General features: G+C 44.6%; 1 protein-coding gene across 1 annotated transcript; it reads right to left on the bottom strand.

Annotated features, from left to right (window-relative positions):
* Nucleotides 1-12,698: 12,698 nt before the first annotated feature.
* On the bottom strand, nt 12,699-15,900 carry LOC119327882 (non-specific lipid-transfer protein 4.1-like). Its single transcript, XM_037600954.1, has 2 exons — nt 15,466-15,900; nt 12,699-12,989 (listed from the first exon to the last, which is right to left on the bottom strand). Exons 1-2 carry the CDS (start codon nt 15,822-15,824, stop codon nt 12,980-12,982), a joined length of 369 nt encoding a protein of 122 aa, XP_037456851.1. The 5' UTR covers nt 15,825-15,900; the 3' UTR covers nt 12,699-12,979.
* Between the last annotated feature and the right edge of the window lie 892 nt (nt 15,901-16,792).

The raw sequence follows: 16,792 nt of genomic DNA, 5'->3' as shown, positions 1-16,792 counted from the left end.
TCGGTTTATTATATAATATATACATTGTCATAAATATGTACATATGAAGAGCCTGTCGCTCAAGTATAGTAAGGCCGAAGAAGAGCTATATTCCACGACCGCTTGGTCTCCTCCTCGGATTTACGTGAGTCTTTGTGCTCTCGAACATCAATGAGGTAGTATGACCCGTTGTGCAGATTCTTGCTAACCACAAAAGGTCCTTCCCAAGGTGGGGATAACTTGTGCATATCAGTCTGATCCTGGATGAGCCGGAGTACCAAATCGCCCTCTTGAAAGGTTCTGGTCTTAACTCGACGGCTGTGATAACGTCGGAGATCTTGTTGATAAATCACCGAACATGCTGCTGCAAGATCATGCTCTTCATCTAACAGGTCCAGGGAATCCTGACGTGCCTTCTCATTATCAGTTTCAACATAAGCTGTCACACGGGGTGAGTCGTGACGGATGTCACTAGGAAGAACTGCCTCCGCTCCATAAACCATGAAGAAAGGTGTGTAACCCGTAGACCTGTTGGGTGTGGTGCTGATGCTCCATAACACAGAAGGTAACTCCTCAACCCAATAACCCGGTGTCCGTTTCAAAGGAACCATAAGCCGGGGTTTGATACCTCGTAAAATTTCTTGATTTTCCCTCTCCGCTTGACCATTAGACTGGGGGTGATCCACCGATTCTATATCAAGCCGGATGTGCTCACGTTGGCAAAATTCCTCCATCTCTCCCTTTGACAGATTAGTACCATTATCAGTTGTAATATTGTGTGGAAAGCCAAACCGGAATATCACCTTCTTGATGAATTGAACCGCCGTGGCCGCATCACACTTACTGACTGGCTCTGCTTCCACCCATTTGGTGAATTTATCAACTTCCACTAACAAGTGGGTCTTTTTGTCCTTGGATCGCTTGAAGGGTCCGACCATATCAAGCCCCCAAGTCGCAAACGGCCAAGTTATTGGAATCATCCTCAACTCCTGAGCCGGAATGTGAGCACGACGTGCAAATTTTTGACAACCATCACATCTCTTGACTAAATCCTCCGCATCAGCATGTGCTGTTAACCAATAAAAACCGTGGTGAAAAGCTTTAGCAACCAAAGACTTTGAACCGGGGTGGTGACCACAATCCCCTTCATGGATTTCTTGCAAAATCTCACAACCCTCTTGAGGAGAAACACAACGTTGAATTGCTCCTGAGACGCTGTAATGATGTAACTCCCCGTTTATTATGGTCATGGACTTGGACCGCCGGATTATCTGTCGGGCCGAGGTTTCATCCTCTGGTAATTCGCCCCGGTTCATGTAAGCCAGACATGGGATTGTCCAATCCGGTATGACATGCAAGGCTGCCACCAATTGAGCCTCCGGATCAGGAATAGCCAACTCTTCCTCTGTTGGTACCTTGACCGACGGATTATGCAACACGTCAAGAAAGACATTTGGTGGAACCGATTTATGCTGAGAACCAAGGCGACTTAAAGCGTTCGCCGCTTCGTTCTTGCGCCGGTCTATATGGTCCACCTGATAACCCTTGAAGTGACCAGCCACTGTGTCCACCTCTCGCTGATATGCAGCCATGAGGGGGTCTTTAGAATCCCAAGTACCAGACACCTATTGAGCCACCAGATCTGAATCCCCAAAGCACTTGACCCGGCTTAAGTTCATCTCCTTAGCCATCCAAAGACCATGGAGCAAGGCCTCATACTCAGCTGCATTGTTAGTACAAGGGAACATTAAACGGAGGACATAACAAAACTTGTCACCTCTTGGGGAAGTTAGTATGACTCCAGCCCCCAAGCCCTCCAACTGTCTGGATCCATCAAAGTGAATAGTCCAGTACGTATTATCTGGCTTTTCCTCTGGTGCCTGCAACTCTGTCCAATCATTGATGAAGTCCACGAGTGCTTGGGATTTGATCATTGTGCGAGGTATATATTTGAGCCCGTGAGGTCCAAGCTCAATAGCCCACTTGGCAATCCAGCCAGCTGCTTCTCTGTTTTGAATAATATCTCCCAGAGGGGCTGAACTGACCACTGTGATAGGATGGCCCTGGAAATAATGTTTAAGCTTCCGGCTTGCCATAAACACTCCATATACCAGCTTCTGCCAATGTGGATTCCTCTGCTTTGATTCAATGAGCACCTCACTGATATAATAAACCGGCCGTTGAACCGGATACTCCTTTCCAACTTCCTTACGCTCCACCACAATAGCCACGCTAATAGCTCGGGCATTAGCAGCCACATATAGCAATAATGGCTCTTTATCGATCGGGGCTGCAAGCACAGGCGGTTCAACTAGCTGCCTCTTCAGATCCTCAAACGCTTTATCAGCCGCCTCACTCCAGACAAAATCATCTGTTTTCTTCAGCATCTGATATAAAGGAATAGCTTTCTCCCCAAGATGACTGATAAACCGGCTCAAAGCCGCAATCCGGCCGGCCAATCGTTGAATGTCATTGATACATGTCGGTTTAGCCAAAGATGTGATTGCTGAGATTTTTTTCTGGATTAGCCTCAATACCTCTGTTCAATACCAGAAATCCCAAGAGTTTGCCTGCCGGGACACCAAAGACACACTTTTCCGGATTGAGCATCATCTTGTAAACCCGGAGGTTGTCAAAGGTTTCTCTCAAATCATCTATCAATGTTTCCTCCTTTCTGGATTTGATCACAATATCATCCACATATGCATGAACATTACGCCCAATTTGCTTATGAAGACAATTCTGAACACAGCGTTGATAAGTCGCCTGGGCACTCTTAAGCCCAAAGGGCATGGAGACATAGCAGAAGGCTCCAAAGGGAGTGATGAAAGTTGTCTTCTCTTGGTCCTTAACTGCCATTTTGATATGATGATAACCAGAGTAAGCATCCAGAAAACACAAACAGTCACAACCTGCCATAGCATCAATGATCTGATCAATACGAGGGAGGGCAAAGGGGTCTGTAGGACAAGCCTTGTTCAAGTCTATGTAATCTACACACATACGCCAAGTGTCGTTTTTCTTAAGAACCAGCACCGGATTAGCCAACCACTCTGGGTGAAAGACCTCTACGATAAACCCTACGGCCAACAACCGAGCTACCTCTTCACCAATAGCCTTGCGCCTTTGTTCATTGAAGCGGCGGAGAAACTGCCGGACCGGTTTAAACTTAGGATCAATGTTAAGCGTGTGCTCAGCGAGTTCCCTCGGTACACCTGGCATGTCAGAAGGTTTCCATGCAAATATGTCCCGGTTCTTGTGGATGAACTCGATGAGCGCGCTTTCCTATTTGGGATCCAGGTTAGCGCTGATACTGAACTGTTTTGATGAATCGCCAGCAACAAAGTCAACCAACTTAGTATCTGTGGCCGATTTAAACTCCAATGCCGGATCGTGTTCCATAGTTGGCTTTTTCAAAGAAGTCATACCTGCCGGATCAACTTGGTCTTTATAAATCTTCAGCTCCTCCGTGGCGCAAACCGACTCAGCATAAGCCGCATCACCTTCCTCACATTCCAAAGCGATCTTCCTGCTCCCATGTACTGTGATAGTCCCCTTATGACCTGGCATTTTAAGCTGCAGATAAACATAACACGGCCTTGCCATGAACTTAGCGTAAGCCGGCCGCCCAAACAAAGCGTGATACAGAATTTTGATTTTCACCACCTCAAAAGTCAATGTTTCTGATCTTGAATCATGATCATCTCCAAAAGCCACCTCTAAGGCTATCTTGCCCACTGGATATGCAGACTTACCAGGCACCACACCATGAAAAACAGTGTTTGACGGTTTAAGATTCTTATCTGTCAACCCCATACGGCGGAATGTATCATAATATAGAATGTTCATACTACTTCCCCCATCCATGAGTACCTTAGTGAACTTGTATCCCCCAACTTGAGGGGCCACCACTAAAGCCAGATGACCCGGATTGTCAACCCGGGGGGTGATCCTCTCTACTCCACAAAATGGGTTGCTCAGACCAGCGCAAATACTGAGGCACCGATGGTTCAACAGAGTTTACTGCCCTCTTGTGAAGCTTCTGATCACGCTTACACAAGCTAGTGGTGAAGACATGGTACTGCCCACTATTTAACTGCTTAGGATTGCTCTGATAACCCGAATGTTGCTGCTGCTGCTGGCTCCCCTGATGGTTGTAACCTTCCTGGTTGCCCTGTTCCCTTGATTATTGTATTCGGTTTGATTGCCCTGAAATCCTGAACCGGAACTGCCACCTCCGTAACCCGGCCCGTGGAAACCACCTCATGAACCGCCGGGCGGGCCATTGTCATACTGAAACATATTGGAGTTCTTAAAATCTCGCATGATGTAGCAATCCTTCCAAAGATGCGATGTTGGCTTCTCCTTGGATCCATGCTTTGGACAGGGTTGATTTAACAGGTGCTCCAAATTGGGGCCTGAACCGCCGCCTCTCTGGGGCTGCTTACCCTTACGGCGCTGACCATTCTCCTGTGCATTGGTGTTAGCCACAAAGTCCAAACTGTTGTCGGCCTTGCGCTTACCATTGTTGCCATGGCTGGCCGGATTATGCTGCTGCCCCTTGGTGTTGCCGTTCTTTTTCCGTTTCCCCGGTTTGTCCTCCTCTGAGTCTGGGTCTTTAGTAGTATCCGAATCGGCGTATTTAACCAAAGCGGTCATAAGCGCCGACATATCATTGCAGTGACGTTTGAGCCTTCCTAACTTCTGTTTGAGCGGCAAAAAACGGCAATTGCCCTCCAATGTTAACACTACGGTATCTGCATTGATACGATCCGATGAATGCAAAATTGCTGAGACCCGCTTTACCCAATGGGTCGTGGACCCCCCCTCCTCTTGGGCACAAGCGGACAGATCCACAATTGACATGGGTTGCTTACAAGTATCTTTGAAGTTCTGGATAAACCGGCGCTTCAATTCGGCCCATGATCCGACCGAATTAGTTGGTAAGCTCTTCAACCAAGTACAAGTTGTTCCTTCCAACATCATGGTGAAGTATTTAGCACATACTGCTTCATCCACATCCAACATCTCCATTGCCATCTCGTAACTTTCAACCCACGCCTCTGGTTGCAGATCGGCGGTATAATTGGGTACCTTACGAGATCCTTTGAAATCCTTGGGCAGTCTCACATTACGCAAAGCGGGGGTAAGGCACGGCACCCCTAAGGAACTGAATACTACCCCTGGTTCGACTGAAGCGGTGGGGTGAACCGGAGTAGGTTGACGAGCTTCGTGCAGGGCCGCTAACTCAGCCTCCCGACGTGCGCGACCATGATCCACCACATCCTGCGCATTGGCACTGCCCCCTGCCGGGTTGTGTCCTCACGGCGAGTTATGGCGACGTGCACTGCTTGACACGGCCGGTTCATCCTCAACATGCCTGCTGTAGCTCCGCTTGGACACGGGGTGGAATGAATCCTCTCACGGCTGTGCGAATATGCTTGCTGCTGATTTAGAGCCGTTTGAAGGAGATCTCTGGCCCGTCGTGCTTCAACCGCAACTGTTGACTCGCCATCGGTCGGGAGGGCTGCTAATCGTGAAGCGGCGGCCACAATGTTGTCCAACGGGTTGGAGTAATGCCCGGGGGGTGTTGGAACATATTGTGGCACAATGTTATTCTGACGAGGCGGGTCCATCGTGCGTGGCTGAACCGGCGCTCCTGTCTCTGGTGCCTTCGTCCGGTTTAATATTGGTTGGTTACTAGTTCCTACTCCTGGCGTATTGAAGAGATTTCGTGGCTCATAACCCGATGGGAGATGCGATCGGTACCTTCTTCTCATGACTTCTTCAGAAGCATTCTGATCCAGCCTAATCCGGTAGGCCCGAGCTTCCAAATCGGCCCATTCTGTAGCCATCCTGGCGCTCTCTGCCGCTAGGTTCGCTTTAGCCTGGGCTATCTGATCCTTAACCTTTGCAATCTCCGCGTTGTGCTGTTCCCGGGCTACTGCATCCACCTCCGCGGCCATCAATGTTGCCAAAGCGTCGAACATGTCAGACAGGACTTGAGCCGGAGGCGATGCAGAGCTTCCTGCCCCCGCCGGCGTGGCCGTTGTTGAACCGGAGAGTATTGTTGCGGCAGCTGATGAATGAGGCGCCGACTGTGTACCGGCCATGAAGATAGCGGCCCGGTTTGGCAGATCAGGGGAATCCAGATTACTATTGCCCTCGGATCCTCCACTAATCCGACCGTCCTGCAACTGATAGAGCGATTCGGTCTCTCCAGAAGACTAGTCGTCGGAACAGACAACGGTTTCTCCATCGGATGCCGGTCCGTCCTCGTACTCTGCTCCATGGATGACGCCTACGAAAACATGCTTCGCCACAGGCTGAACCGGCGAAGGGCTTGCACGCTGAGGCGTCTCGATGATGTTGGTGCAGATGTCCGGCTCAGGGGCCGGTTCGCCAATCTTGCCAACTAAGACGTGAATCCCACCAAAGGGGACCCAGTATCCGTATTCGATTGAATCGGCCTCGGGACCCCATCCTGCGTTGTCGATGTAGAGCTTGCCACGACGACTCTTCGTCATCCTGCCCACAGCTTATCCCTTGAGTCCATCAAAGCTTCCCTTCAAGAACTCAAAACCATCATGCGATAGCCCCACGGTGGGCGCCAACTGTCGTGGGTTTGTCACGGCAGATGTCCTTGTGTAAGGACTTAGTCGTGGAGCCATCGCAACAGGTTAGCTTAAAGGGGTTAAACCGGATAAGGGGACACAGGGAGTTTATACTAGTTCGGCCCCTTCGATGAAGGTAAAAGCCTACCTCTAGTTGTGATTGGTATTGCTAGGGTCTCGAAGGCCAGGGAGCGAATCCGCTTTGTCTGGCTCTCGAGTTGTTGTCTCTTGTCCCTCAACCGTTGCCGGGTCATCCCTTTATATACACAGGTCGACGCCCGCCGGTTTACAGAGTCCCGAAGCCGGATCATAAACGTGTCTAGGTTGGTCTCTACACTTCCTATCTTACAAAGCAAGTTATACAATTAAGTCGGTTTACATCTACAGGCCTTAACTCACCTCTGGGCCTTGGGCCTTCGTAGAGCGCCATCATTCTTACATCTTCATGGGCTTCTTAATCTTCATAAAGCTAATCCGGCTACTCCTGACTAGTTTACGTCCAGTAGTAATATCCCCAACACAATGGATATTGTTTCGTCCCCAAAGGTGGGACGTTCCCTACCGAAAACCATCATGCTTGTTGTGAGAAGCTCCGATTTTGAGAAGCATATACCCAAACCTTCCCCAAATGGGACAAAATTTGTACCACGGCATGTTGATGCTGCTCAATGATAGCATGCCAAGTTTCATTAATTTCAGACGAGTTTTGGATTTACTAGAATTTAAAAACCATGCATCTCAATGTTTTGTCGGCAATCAACGGTGCCCTGGTGTTTGAAATTCATTCCCATTTCTTGCATGGGACCTAAGCATGCACCCAAGGACACAGTTTTGATTTTTCAACCAATTTATATGCACTGGAGCATGTGCATGTAGTTCAAATTTGAATTATGCACATAAATGCATTGAAAACTCAGTTAATGCATAAAAATGTCCAAACGAACCCCGAAAAATCACAAAAATTCACACACACTCCTGTTGTTCTATGTTGACACGAGAAAAAAAATTGAAAGCAATAAGAGGCAATGGATATCGTTTCGTCCCCAAAGGTGGGACGTTCCCTACCGAAAACCATCATGCTTATTGTGAAAAGCTCCGGTTTGTGAGAAGCATATACCCAAACCTGCCCCAAATGGGACAAAATTTGTACCACGGCATGTTGATGCCGCTCCATGATAGCATACCAAGTTTCATGAACTTCAGACGAGTTTTGTATTTACTAGAATTTAAAAACCAGGCATCTCAATGTTTAGCCGGCAATGAACAGTGCCCTGGTGTTTGAAATTCATTCCCATTTCTTGCATGGGACCTAAGCATGCACCCAAGGACACAGATTTGATTTTTCAACCAATTTATATGCACTGGAGCATGTGCATGTAGTTGAAATTTGAATTATGCACATAAATGCATTGAAAACTCACTTGATGCATAAGAATGTCCAAACGAACCCCGAAAAATCACAAAAATTCACACACTCCTATTGTTCTATGTTGACATGAGAAAAAAATTTGAAAGCAATAAGAGGCAATGGATATCATTTCGTTCCCAAAGGTGGGACGTTCCCTACCGAAAACCATCATGCTTGTTGTGAAAAGCTCCGGTTTGTGAGAAGCATATACCCAAGCCTACCCCAAATGGGACAAAATTTGTACCACGGTATGTTGATGCCGCTCCATGATAGCATACCAAGTTTCATGAACTTCAGACGAGTTTTGGATTTACTAGAATTTAAAAACCAGGCATCTCAATGTTTAGCCGGCAATGAACGGTGTCATGGTGTTTGAAATTCATTCCCATTTCTTGCATGGGACCTAAGCATGCACCCAAGGACACAGATTTGATTTTTCAACCAATTTATATGCACTGGAGCATGTGCATGTAGTTCAAATTTGAATTATGCACATAAATGCATTGAAAACTCACTTAATGCATAAAAATGTCCAAACGAACCCCCAAAAGTCACAAAAAATCACACAACACTCCTGTTGTTCTATGTTGACACGAGAAAAAAAATTGAAAGCAATAAGAGGCAATGGATATCGTTTCGTTCCCAAAGGTGGGATGTTCCCTACCGAAACCATCATGCTTATTGTGAGAAGCTCCGGTTTGTGAGAATCATATACCCAAACCTGCCCCAAATGGGACAAAAATATTACCATGACATGTTGATGCCGCTCCATGGTAGCATGCCAAGTTTCATGAATTTCAGACGAGTTTTGGATTTACTAGAATTTAAAAACCAGGCATCTCAATGTTTTGCCGGCAATCAACGGTGCCATGGTGCTTGAAATTCATTCCCATTTCTTGCATGGGACCTAAGCATGCACCCAAGGACAAAGATTTGATTTTTCAAAGAATTTATATGCACTGGAGCATGTGCATGTAGTTCAAATTTGAATTATGCACATAAATGCATTGAAAACTCACTTAATGCATAGAAATGTCCAAACGAACCATGAATAATTCCAATTCTTTTATGATCACTACAGATAAAAGGTCTGGCAATTCAAACACTGTCCATGGCCACTGTGACCCCATTATGTAATTCAAATCAAGACGAAAAATCAAGTAGATCCCACACAGTTTATTATAACCGCTCGTGTGAGACGCAGCAAAAAATATCTTCGTATCGTGTCTGAATAAGGGATCGTGTCTGATGACACTTTGCGCGCCAGTTTTTTGGCTGAAGCGATTCTAAATTTCCGGCTTCCGCGTAAATATCTACCTCCTCGCCCCCTCCCCTTACCAAAAGACACATTTCCCTTCTTTTCGCCTTCCTTTCCAAGTTGAAACCTTCACTCCTTGATTGCAGTGTCGCCGCCTCCTCACCGGGACCCTCCTTCACGATCCTCGGCCTCGCCTATCCAGGCAGGTAATCCACACCTAACCCCCATCCTCCTCCTCCTTCCACATCCCACATGCCCCCACCACCGGCGCGAGCGTGACACCTTCCACACAAATCACCGACCCCTCCACCAAATAAGCGTCGGCCTAAGACATGGTGCACGCAGTATAGCCAGGACCTCAAGGATCATTTGGCAGTGGGGAAGCAAATAGCGGCCACACGCGTGGATGAGGTCACAATGGCTGCCATTCATGCCGACCCCTAGATCTTGAAGGAGCACCTTGCCATTGGCTAGCTACGCCGGTTAAGCATGCTCGGTTTACCCGTTGCGTGTGCTTCTCCTGCCTTTCCTTCACAAATTCTAATGAATTGTGCTATTTAATTTTACCATGCAATCTGTTGCTCTAGTGTATATGTTCTATATGTCGTGCAGTGTGGTGCTCACTTATTAACTATTTTGTTAATCAGTTGTCGTCTTCAGTTAATTTTTTGGTTCAATTCTGCAAATGTGATGTTCAATTCTTCAGGCTGCAATTTTGTATTGTCATCCATGTGAGAAATAAATTAAATTTATCTTTACAAAATTGTGGGTGCATTCTGTTATTGTATACCATGTGAGGAATAAATTGAATTTGGCTGTAGTAAATACATAAGAAACAAATACAATTGCTACAATTGGTTGTAGTTAACTGTTTGGTTAACTGTGTGATCTTCTATTAGGAGTATGTTATATTGTGCAATGTGGTGCTCAGTTAATGTTTAGTTCATTTGTTGTGGTGTTTAGTTAACTGCTTGGTTCAATTCTGCAATGCGATGTCCAATTGTTGTGGGGAGAATTTTGTATTGTTCTGTATGTGAGGAATAAATCGAATTTGGCTGCACCTAATACATGAGAAACATATACAAGTGCTATATTTCCTAGTTCTTAATCATACTTGGTTTGGATAAATGGGTTTTCCGTGTGGCTTCAGTTAATCTGATGAATCTGCAATGTGATTATTTTTCATCAAAATATTTTACTGATAGCATGCGAACCCTTACTTAACCTGATGACTAACTACCTTATATGTGTTGTAGGTAAACAATGGGAAGCACTGAGGTTTACAATCGAGGTTAGCACGTGCATGGTCCATTGTCTAATAGCATATTATTATGCAATTGCAGGAACCATTCTAATATTTAGGTTTTTAACAATTTGGTCTTGCATATGTAGGTCCTGCTGTCAGAGGTTTTGACCCACTGTTCGACCCTTTTTGCATATGGGGAAATGAGTTGTCCATGAATATCAGTCAAGTCAAGAAACTCGGAAAGATTGTTAGGATAAAGAAATTAGCGACAAAAAATAACAAGATCTTTGTCTGCACAATGAAGAAGCCATCAGTTCACTATAGGATGGTACTAACTATTATACCTTGCCTTTTTTATTCTTTTGCCCCATTTCCAATATAGAGAAGATATTTATGCACATCCTTGTTTTCAGGCCTTTCCAAGACGGTTCACTTATGATTACCTCTTAAACCACATGTATGGTCAAGAGGAGGGGAAGGTATTCATACAACACACATGGTTCAATATTGAAATATTCTTGAAGAGGATGAAGGATGGATGGTCAATCATCCACAGGCACTGACCTAAAGTTACAAAGACCTTCAACATCAATGAAGGCTCAACATTCGCCTTCTGCTTCAGCAGTTTTCCAGATAATATACATTTGTCTATGTACCGTCTATGATGGTAATTTCGAAAGTTTATAGATGTTCCACGTGAAACTTGGTCCTGGTGTAGTTGTGTAATGGGGTAGCTGAGTGCTGAAGCTATCTGATGTTGTACTCTGATGTATTTCGATTATGAAAATGAAATATATTGTGTGCTTAATATGACCAGTCAATTAGATTAATAAATGGATTATGAATAATCGGATAATTAGCCCGCTAATTGGGTTTTGCTACTGCAAACGGTTGTTGAAAAAATACCGTGGGCGATGACCTCAGGCAACGCACACAGTTTCCAGGAATAAACCGTGTTGGATCAATGAACAATCACACACGACTTTCTCTTAAAAACTGTTTGCGTTAGGCCACCTTGCGCAGACGTTTACCACATGAAAACTATGTGTGATGGACAGCCTTTGCCACATAGTTTCTTCCATGGACCGTGTGTGATATATTTAGTAACGCCAGCGATTTAACGGGAAAAATTGTGTGTGATGTACCTGTGAACGGAAACGTTTTCCTTGGAGCGACTGTGTGGGATGTACATACGAACGGAGAAGTTTAGGGGGACTGGCTGTGTGGGATGTACTTACGACCGGAAACAATTTCGCCATATAATTGTATTTTTTAGCTCTACTATATGTATTTCTGTATTTGAGCGCTCGCCGGTCGCACACGACCTCATTTTGCCGAACGTGTGTGCCATGAGGGCATATCCCCGACGGTTTCTGGCTCGTGTGGGAAAGACCCCCCTATCACCCACACTCACTTGGCGACGGTTCCAAATGCCGTCGCAGAAAGGGGTTAAAACCGTTTGTTTAGGAGCTCGCTGTACTAGTGGTAACTTCATCATCACCGTCAACACGTCGTTGTGCTGACGCAACTCACCCTCAGCCTCAACTGGATCAAGAGTACGAGGGACGTCACCGAGATGAACGTGTGCAGATCGTGGAGGTGCCGTGCGTTCAGTACTTGATCGGTTGGATCACGAAGACGTTCAACTGCATCAACCGCGTTACTAAACGCTTCCACTTTCGGTCTACTAGGGTACATGGACACACTCTCCCCGCTCGTTGCTATGCTTCTCCTAGATAGATCTTGCGTGATCGTAGGAATTTTTTTGAAATACTACGTTCCCCAACAACCTTAACCATCTTTGATCAATGAGCTAGTCAAGTAGAGACTCACTAGGGACATAGTGTTTGTGTATGTATCAACACATGTATTAAGGTTTCCGATCAATACAATTCTAGCACGAATAATAAACATTTATCATGAATAAGGAAATATAAAATAAAAACTTTATTATTGCCTGTAGGGCATATTTCCTTCATTGATATAGTCCCCAGTCGGCGCACAGCTCACCCAGTGGGTGTGGAGTGTGGACACTGAGTAGCCATCGTCATTGTGTACTGGTAGAAATAGATTGTTTAGGCAGCACATTTGGTGAGGTGGAGGGCTCCATGTTGAGAGAGCCAAAGGTAGTGGGGGTCAACTACTTAGGTATGTAGGATTCTTTCAAAAAGAGCAAAAGAATGGCGGTGAGCCTGAACAAAAGCACAAAGCTAATCTTAAAGGTGTGTTCATAAAGAAGTACAGTAATAGTAGCACACAAACACAACACTCTTACATATTAGAATAAACCGAGGCTAAACAATGGCACACACGTTTGACACAAGTGTCCATCTAGTTTTTTCTTCCTTTTTTCTGGGTAATAAGATCGAATGGTTACAACACATGATAATTTTTGTCATTGTAACATAGCTCAAGAACAAAGTACGTTCTCCTCGCCTTTATCTGATCCGCCATATCGGGGTAGTCGGTTTATTTCAGTCAATCCTGTAGAACAAAGAATGTAGAAAAGAAGGTTAACCCATTTGAAATTATTCCTCTTTCACTCATTGTCATGCATCCTGAAAAGGTTATTATGTTCACCATGAAATTTTCTTGTGCTGGTATTTTCTTTCTTATGCTCGGAACTACATGACAATTTTTTAGGGGTATGGGTACCCATGGGCACTTGACCCTCATGTACAGGTGTTGGGCACGTTTTATGCCAATCGGCTACTCTTGAACTCTACCCAACTAGTCATGTGTAGGACATGGGCACAAATTTGTGTCTACAAGTATAACCAAACCTGACATGACAAGTTCACATATGGGGCCATACTATTGTGGGCAACTGTCATTGTGCATGTCCTGAACTATTGAAGTCACAGACCTATCTGTGTGATGTGGGCATGTGCATTAAGTCCTTTGACTATGTCATGAAATTGAGTTAAATTTCATATTTCTATCAAATTACTGTTGAGTGACATGTATTTCAATATATGTGTATGCTAAGCTACTCATTGGTACCCATCGAACACTTGAGTAGAGCACAACCAAGGCTTTTGCCTGTGGGTACGTATATGGGTAGACATTGGTCCCCTTGATTGAGCATGTTGGGCATAGATACACACAAAATTGAGCATCGGTTGTGATGCAATGTAGTATGAACCGACACCATGATAAACTGTGCCACTTTCAGTTTTTTCACCTAATTAACTCAACACCGCGTGTATCAAGAACATATACATGCATGAAGAATTTCGAGATTACCACATCACCTGTCATAGGACAATGGAGGAAGAGGAAAGGACGAGGAAAATAAGATTGCCAGTGATCTAAATAGATAGGAAAAATCAAGATATAGAACGGAATAACGGGTTAACTCTGAAGGGATTAGATATAACCAGTATAAAAAGACTAAAACGCCCTTTCATCTCAAGGGGTATCTTTTAATCTCATTCCTTGATTTGCAAGATTCTAAACTAAGTCAGTCGAATTTAAGTGTCACCAAATTATTCTTATTTTTTGACATAGATGAGACATTCCAGGGGTCACTTGATTGATTATGTATCATAAAGTGGTGAACTCTAAATCCCAGGGTAAAACAAGTTTGGGTGGGTGGGGGTGTGTGTGTGGGAGGAGGGGGAGGCATAACATTTGATCAGGTGAACTAGAAGGAATATGAAAATAAAAAGAAAGTAGTGGATGATAGCAAAAGAGAAAGAATACATGCGAAAAAAAGCTTTAAGGTTTCAAAAGGGAGTGCATAGTCTACAAGGCCCCAAAAAACATTTTTTCTGTTTTCATAAACGTTTTGAAGAAACATTGAGCCATAGTGCGAGCTTTGGAAACGAGGAATGGACTTTTTTACATTTAGTTTTTTATATATATGATGAATAACCTATATGTGCATTTAGTTTTTTATATATATGATGAATAACCTATATGTGCATTTAGTTGTGCAGAACCCGGTTATGAACTCTATGATGTTGTATCGTCTTGATGTAACTTTCCCACGAGTAAAATGGTCTATGTAAAAAAATATGATGAGTCCTCGGGGAAGTATCCAATGCTCGCAACACTTAGGTATTAACGTGTCTTGTATTTAAAAATATTTAATTTAATTTTTAAATCATGATATCTTGGTAGCACCTAACTGCTAAGAGCACCGGATATTCATTCAGTTCTTCTCAACAAGCACTGTGTGACTATATGCAAGTGATGGTGGTAGGCATGCGCATGTGTGAGTCTAAATTATGCTCTATATAGATAAATCTTTTTTGAACAAAAGTGTTGTTCTGATCCCAAGCTCATTTGACCTTGTGTGAACAGTAAAAAACTTATATTTTTCTTGCCAAACTTTGAAAAATGTTTTGATTGTTTGCAAAGTTTCGTCACCAGATGACATTCGTGGAGAACATGGCAAAAAAAGTCAATGCTTCAAAATGTAATTTCAAAAGCATTTTGAAGCATCAATTTTGTTTTTTTACCACAATTTGCACAAATGTCATCAGGCAACGAAAGTTTGCAGCCAGTCAAAACATTTATCAATGCTTGGCACACAAAATTAAAAAAAAAAAGTGACTTTGTGTTTTTGGATCAGAACAACCGCGTCCTTTTTTGAAAGACTATGTAGATAATTGTCACTTGTCAAGGACGGATCATTCAGCAAACTAAGTCTACCTTAAATGGTTAGGTTCATTGTGTTGAAGTGTAGTCCATATAGGTTTAAGTTCTAGTCTTGCATAGTTACAGGATTTATTTGAGACTTCCGACGCTATTCTTTCAATCATGTGGCGTGTTCGTCAACTACCACGTGTATGTGACGACTTTAAGATCAGCCGTCTAAATCTCTCAAAAGTGCTCATACGGGTAAATTTTACGTGCACATCTTCATGGGTGAGTGTGCTAGCGTGTCGGCACCTGCGTTTCTGTGCTGTATTTTTTTTTTGGTAAATTTTTTTTTTTGAAAAAAAGTACTCACTGGGAACAGTCGACGTCGGGGGAGATGGTGAACGGCAGGGAGAGGCCGCAGTCGGCCGGCAAGTCCCGCGCCGCAGTCGCCTCGGCGCTGCCCTCTCCCGCGGCTGACTTGAGGCACTCGCACGCCTCCTGCCGGTCGGCCGTGGTGGCCGCGGCCGCCACGAGGCTTGACGCGCCGTCGCAGCAGTCGGCCGAGGGGTAGTCCTCCTCGCCCTGCAGGAACCCGAGGCACGGAGACAGGTCGGAGAGCATGCCGGAGCACGACATTGACATGTCTGCCTCAAGCTGCTGGAGGGCGAGAGCCAGCAGGAGGAGGACGGTGTGGCTGCTGGCCTTCGCAAAGCTCGAGCTCCTGCTCATGGTTGCCTTGGCTCGACTGAGAGAAGAAGCTACCGATTGTTGATTAGCTAGTCCAGTTAATTTATTTAGTAGTGGTGATTCTTGTATCGGTAGCTTTGGTGCTGTGCGTGCATAGGTATTTATAGGTACATTGGGTGAGCTGGTGAGGTAGTATTGGAGAACACTACAAGTCTTGGAAGAATTATTATTATTTTAACCTTAGTCTTGGGAAGATTAACAACCTTATTAGCAGAGGAACACGTACGTTTCGCTCATTTCCATATCTCGTTCAACAACTTGTAGTTGCAAGCTTTTCCAGTTTCTAGATACAAACCATATTTATTTATTTTTGAAACGGGGCTCCCCGGTCTCTGCATCAGAACGATGCATAGGACCAACTTTATTAAAAAGCAAATAGGTTAAACAAAGGTCTTAAAGTCTCAAAGTCAGTAGAGAAAAGCTCACAGAGAGCCAATAAAAAAATAGTTATAAAGCCACAACCGGCTGGCATAAGAAAGATAGAGAAACTAATTGCCTACCCTATTACATGACCGTCATCCAAACCGGTTGAAAATATCCCGTGCTACCATCTTCCACCGGGTAGATGCAGTAACCAAACGCTCCTTGGCCTCCGTCAGAGTGAGTACCGACCACATACGGATCAACGCAGTGGCTCAGAAGATAACCTGCAAAAAAATGAATATTTGTTGTTCTGTTAAAAACCAAATCATTTCTGCAGTTCCAGACTGCCCACAATAAAGCACATACTCCTACGCGAATGTGTCTCGCTATTCCGGTCTCTATCCCGTTAAGTCACGTTTCAAATAATGTGCTGACAGAATTCGAAGGAGTAATATTAAAGGCTATGTGCATCGTCCGCCATAGTACTTTTGCCAGCGGGCAGTCAAGAAAAAGGTGTTTGATAGTTTCATCCCGATCACAAAAACTACATTTAGTAGGTCCTGTCCAATTGCGCTTTGCCAGATTGT

Source organism: Triticum dicoccoides, chromosome 7A (assembly GCF_002162155.2).
Source record: "Triticum dicoccoides isolate Atlit2015 ecotype Zavitan chromosome 7A, WEW_v2.0, whole genome shotgun sequence".
NCBI classification, from domain to species: Eukaryota; Viridiplantae; Streptophyta; class Magnoliopsida; order Poales; family Poaceae; genus Triticum; species Triticum dicoccoides.
Note: the sequence above shows the minus strand (reverse complement) of the source record. Positions and strands in the feature narration are given on the sequence as shown.